Source organism: Geospiza fortis, unplaced genomic scaffold, assembly GCF_000277835.1.
Source record: "Geospiza fortis unplaced genomic scaffold, GeoFor_1.0 scaffold183, whole genome shotgun sequence".
NCBI classification, from domain to species: domain Eukaryota; kingdom Metazoa; phylum Chordata; class Aves; order Passeriformes; family Thraupidae; genus Geospiza; species Geospiza fortis.
In genome coordinates, this window is record NW_005054447.1 from 1,696,043 (window position 1) to 1,701,574 (window position 5,532).

Here is a 5,532-nt window from a genome sequence, read left to right on the forward strand (position 1 = left end):
TTTCACTTTCACTACCACTGCACTTGCAAAGACTATAACCTGGTACTCCAATGCCTGTTCTATGTTTTTCTGTCAGGTAGGTAGCAATTCTGTGTTGAACTATGGTGCTAAATACTGCTCTATAAATAATTATTTGTATTTGAAGAAAAGGGACTGGCAGTCAGCAGTTTTAGTTCCGCATTAATAAAAGGATCTTATTGATGCCCTGTTAAAACAAGGACATGGTGATCCTTACTCTGCTAGTCTGTTTCAGGCATGTCCTCTTCCAGGCAGGAAGGCAGACAATAATGGTATTCAGAATTAAAGCTCATCATCAGGAACATTCCCAGTAGCCATAAAAAAAAAAAGGGAGTGTCCACTGCAGAAATGATCAGATGCCTAACAGGGTAGAAAGCTAGAGATGGATCATACAACCTAGTTTCACTGCATGTCAGTGTTGTCAAGGCAAACCACTGCAGGGGAAAGGGTACCATGAATTATTTTATTCTTGGAGCACTCTGAGTTTTGAGTACGGGTTATAACATGTCATTCTATGTCCATGGACCAAAAACAGGATTGGAGAAGCCAGGAACGGAGTCTGGTTTACTCATTCTGCTCACAGAAATTAAAGTTGCTGTTTTCTCTCTTGGTGAACAGTAATGTCATTGTTAGATGTATAGAGATTCCACCTTTCCCACTTTCCCTCAGTGCCGCCATTTGCTTCCCCTCTAAAAGGTATTCCTAGTAACAATGATGTCCAAGTAGCAGTGAATCTTTTCTATCACAGAATTGGACAAAAGCCTTTGGTGCACAAAGAACATCCCGGTTCAAAACTAGCCCACGCAAAGCAATTGCTTGTGTTTTGACAGGTATTCTGAGGTTCCCAGAGGGTGGGAGCAACATCAGTTGAATCATCAGTTGGTCAAGCAACTGGATAAAATGGACTGGCAGGAAGATCGCTCCTGGCAGTCCAGTCAGACATCATAAAACAAGCGCACTAGTTGGTACCGGATCGAAAATGCAATCATGCTGCCAAGGACCTAGGTAAAAATCAGACACATAACAGAAACATTATACTGTCAAATGGTTTACAGGCTGTCAGATTCCTTCTTTCCAAATGGATTTGCTAAGCTTTCCAGCATGCCTCATTTCATAAAACAGCAACTAAAGGCTACTTTTTTTAGGTATAGGAAGTCGCAGAAATCTATCCAAAGACATTGTTTCTTTCTCTGATGATTTTAGGTATCAGTGGGAGATTTTTCATTGTGCCTGCACACAGTCACATTCTAAGAACACGTGCATGAAATAAGAGTTTGGGAATAACTCCTTCCCCCTTAAGGAACTTTAACATAAATTTTATGTTATTTTAACATAAACCCCATGGTTTGTAATTGAAAATACCTTATGTCAAAGCTGAAATTCAGTATCCTTACAATAAGGTGCTCTCAGGACTTCTCTGCTGTGACTGGGATCAAGATAAGTGCTATCTACTTCCTGTCTTCTCCCATCCCCGATGTCATCTGCCTAAGCCCTCAACAGGCTTTCGTAGCAAGCTCTTCCTCTCAAATCGGACTCTGTCTAAGTGTGTCTTTCCTAGTAAGAATCCCTTATCTTAAATCTGAAGATGAAAAGAAGGATTTTATTGTGGGCAGTTAACCAATGCAGGCCTTTCAAAAAGCGGTGTTTTCACTACACTATGCTCGAGAATTCACATGCTGAATAGAGGTAGTGGCAGGATCTGTGAAGCATATCCTTATACTCCAAGTGGCTTCAAAATGCTCCCGCATGCCCCTCAGACTGAGAGACTGCTGAGCCACATGCCATCCTTACACAAGTCCACTTGCCGGCGACAACTCTGAGACTGTTATTTGGTATTACTGAAAAACAGGAACTTACCAAAAGGCTATCTTGAGTCAGAGTGATAAGGCAAGGCACTCTGCTGTGCTCACGTTTTTCTTGCAACCAATGACTCGTGCCTTGGGAATCTTCTTAAGCTAACCTTCTGACTTTTTTTATAAGCTCTCAATTGAACAGGAGGTGTGTCTGGATTTCTTCTCCCCTTGAAGTGTGTAAAGCTCTTATTCTCCTCAAGCTCCACAGCTGAACTGCACTTTGTGTGAAGAGCATGATATTTTACTTTCCCCTTTCCCCTTAAAGCTCTTGAGAATGACTTGGATCTGTTTCTATTGCAGCGTAAATCTTTCTACTGGAGGAACCCTTTGTCTGACCTGAATGAGTAGCAACAGAAGAGTGAGATTTCGCTCGTGGGTGGGTCCGATCAGCTTTATGACAAAATTAATAAGTGTCATATTATTGCATTCAGTGTATTCGCCATCTTCATCTGTTCCACTCCTCACATCTACTACGTGCAAAATCTTGACTACCTGAGGAAAGAAATATTGGACGCTATTTCACCAGGTATGTTTGGTGTTCACTGGCTAATCTTGCTCAAGATCCCTTTTGCTGCACCAGCCCTGAAATCCTGGTTGTGGTCTTACTGAAAAGACAGGACTTATGATGGTCCTGGGGTACTTCTACATGTGGTTATTCTGAAAGACTGATTTTTAACACAATCAAGTGACTGGGAGGGATGGTAACAGACTTTCTTCCAGATTTGAGCCAGGCAGTAACTACTGAACCCTGAAGTTCTGCATTTTCTCCCACCCTGTTTCTCTTGCACTTGACGATTGCCTCAAAATGCATCTGAATTTTGAATGTTTTCCACAAATTACCTTCAGAATGCTTGTTCCCAGAGAAGAGAGGCGCTTAGTTTTGAATTTGGAGTAGCTCATCTCCAACTTCCCTGTACTAGGATTAAGCCTAAAAGAAACATTTAAAATTTAGTCCAGATGCAACAAGGAGATAGATCACTTTGTAAAGCAGACTTCGATCCACAGCCAGTGGTGGAAGAAACAGGAATAACCTGATGCACTTAAAACCGGCTGCTGGTATCTAGCCCCTCAAGTGGGGGAGAGAAGACTCCTTCCCATTGCACCCCCAATATATGCTGTGTAGTTTAAAGAATAAAACAGAAGAATCTAACATCTGCAGAGAGAACTGCTGATGTGGCATAGTGCTACAGAATGCTTGCTACTATGAAATCTTGGCAGATCCCACTGCCGCAGTATTAAAAACAGCCTATGTCAATTTCTCTCTATCTTATAGGTTGGAATCATCATGTTCTAACCTTGTTAAAAATCATTCTGTATCTGAGGGGTGGGCTGGTCAGAAAAGTGCACTTCTTTGAGAAACCTCTACTGTATGATCTGACTGTAGCTGGCAGAGTGAGCTGCTGTCTTTTAAAGAGAAAGCATACTTTGACGGCTTTTAAAAAGCTTTCTCAGCTGGTGTTGGAGGTAAAAGACACAACCTGCAGTACCACTATTGGTCACTTGGTACATTACCTTGGTAGCCGGTGACGGGGACAAGGAATGACGTGGAAGAGTTGAGGCAATGAATAGAGGAAGTTGAGTACTTGTGGGATGAAAAAAAGCAGCATTGTTTTGCTGAAGTGTCCCAAGATCCCCACCACAGCAAAGGTCATGCCAGCAAAGTAGCAGAAGGTATCCCCAACAAACACTCGAGATGGGTACCTGCAATCCATGGAGCAGAAAAGCAAAGGTCTGACGTGACTGTTATTGCCTCAAAAATGACTGTTTATAACCACTGAATGTGTGCCCACATTGCAGGTCAGGAGCCAATGGAGATCTGCAGCAGATATACGCAGTAAAAACAATTGTAGGTATTTATTCTAAGAATTGCAGGACTGGGACCCACCACCTGACTTGCAGAGAATATTGTATGAAAAGCCAGCCAGTGAGGCACAGGAGACAGTGTATTCTGCATGTTTGGGTGAGCTGGTGTGACCACAATTGTTTTAATACAAAACAATCCATGCTTTGTGTTCTTGGTTCTCGCAAGAAGCCTCTCTACACTCCAGCGTGCCACACCTGGAGGTGGTTAAGTGCTTTTGTTTGTTCAAAAAGGGAGAAACTAGAGGGAAAGGATGCTTCCAAACAAATTCTGAATGTCTGTCCTCTTACCAGTTGTAGTAAAATAGGCCCAGTGTGGTAAAAAAAAAGGGAATCATGAAGTAGAGAGAAAAAATGTGATCATCTTGATAATCCCCTATAGAAAAAAGAAAAACATGTGTTTGTGATAAGACAAGACTGGTTCAATTTTACTAATACCAGGTACTGAAATCTAGAATTCAATCTCCCTTTGCTTTTTGTGCCCACAAATGTTTGTTATTTTCCTTACCGTTTAGCTCTACAATATTGAATATGATAATGGAAGCAGCTATCACCAGCGACTGTCCTGCTTCAATTCCATTAATTCCAGCAAGAATGTTGATGGCATTAGTGCAGAACACTGCTAGCATACCCATGTACACGTAGTAGAGGATACCTGCAGAGCAGAGCAAGCCAAATGCATCAGTATTTGGAGGCAAAGCAGGCCCTAGACCAATTCACTGAAGCTCTCACTTCTTGCTTTATACAACAACCTATTACCTAACAATCTCAGTGAGTTTTGATAGTGGTAGCTTACAAATAAGATTGCTTCCTCTCTTACGAGCTGGCTGTCATGTCTACGTGTACTGTGACTGTGACAAACTGCTGTGACATGGTGGCCAGCTGTAGTGCTGTTTCTGTCTTTCTAACATCCTGGTGTTATCAGCCATGTGCTGTGTGCCCCACTACCCAGCTGTATTGCCAGGATCATGGGAAAATGATTGGTGTCTGTCTGTGCACACCTGAATGTGTGCTGGGTTTCTGGATGTTCTTTCCAGCCTAATGTTTAGTGGGTGGACTGCCACTCTCTTACTGGTTACTTAAGCAAATCCTTAGTCTGCTCCCTCTGCAGTAAGAAGTGATTCATGTGATCCCTTGCCACATGGATGACAGCTTCTGGTGATTCATAACTTACCCAGGTCCAAGTGCATGCCCAGCAGCACCCGGAAGGGCTTAGGCACCACAATGGTCGTGTTCCCAAAGTTGGTGAAGTAAACCATGAGCAGTGGGAGGGAAGCCATGGTAGGAAGAAGCAACTTGTGGCGCCAGCGCAGGTTCAGAACATCATCTGCAAAGCCCAGGAAAATCATGCAGCAGATGGCAAGGAGCGAACCGATGAGCTCCACGAACTGCAGGACAGAGAACAGGACCCCGGTCACCGGTGGCCACTCCCTGCCCCTGCCTGCCACGCTTGCAGCACTAGACGAGCCTCACCTCGTCGTGAGGAAAGGCCGCGCACTGCTCCTCCACAAAACATCTCAGGAAGGGCACGGGGATGAAGCAGAAGAGGATGATCAGGAACACGGCACCGCTGATCACGCCCTGTGCTTCGGGGCTGGAAGGTAGAGCGGGGGGAGTCAGCCGTGCCTGGGCTGACCCCGCGGGGCAGCTCCCTGGGGCAGCGCTACTCACACGGGCCGCCTTGAGGTCTTGTTGAGGTCCTCCCCGAAGAGCCGCGCGGCGAGGAAGTGGTCCGTGAAGGCCGGAATCAGCGTGAGCGTGGCCGCGAAGCCCAGCAGCGACCCGCCGAGGTTGATGAGGA

At 44.6% G+C, this 5,532-nt stretch overlaps 1 protein-coding gene across 2 annotated transcripts; it reads right to left on the minus strand.

The window, feature by feature from the left end:
• Window positions 1–462: 462 nt before the first annotated feature.
• DPAGT1 (dolichyl-phosphate N-acetylglucosaminephosphotransferase 1) lies at window positions 463–5,526 on the minus strand. 2 transcript variants are annotated; one of them, XM_031062429.1, is made up of 9 exons: window positions 5,403–5,526; window positions 5,205–5,325; window positions 4,906–5,119; window positions 4,240–4,386; window positions 4,023–4,107; window positions 3,384–3,572; window positions 2,712–2,799; window positions 2,208–2,363; window positions 463–1,019 (listed from the first exon to the last, which is right to left on the minus strand). In XM_031062429.1, the coding sequence occupies exons 3-9, from the start codon at window positions 5,078–5,080 to the stop codon at window positions 954–956; spliced, it is 906 nt and encodes a 301-aa protein (XP_030918289.1). In that variant the 5' UTR covers window positions 5,081–5,119; window positions 5,205–5,325; window positions 5,403–5,526; the 3' UTR covers window positions 463–953. The 2 variants fall into 2 exon arrangements, with proteins under 2 accessions (XP_030918289.1, XP_030918288.1); XM_031062428.1 differs by having other exon boundaries at window positions 4,906–5,058; window positions 5,205–5,526.
• Between the last annotated feature and the right edge of the window lie 6 nt (window positions 5,527–5,532).

What these genes read in the sequence shown, in the direction of transcription:
- DPAGT1 (XM_031062428.1), bottom strand. Translation starts at nt 5,247, where the DNA reads ATGTTTTGTGGAGGAGCAGTGCGCGGCCTTTCCTCACGACGAG. An exon ending in CGGCCTTTCCTCACGACGAG is followed by an intron (nt 5,059 to 5,204) that starts GTGAGGCTCGTC and finishes TGGGCTTTGCAG; the next exon opens with ATGATGTTCTGAACCTGCGC. An exon ending in CCCCGTCACCGGCTACCAAG is followed by an intron (nt 2,800 to 3,383) that starts GTAATGTACCAA and finishes TGTTTCTTTTAG; the next exon opens with GCTTAATCCTAGTACAGGGA.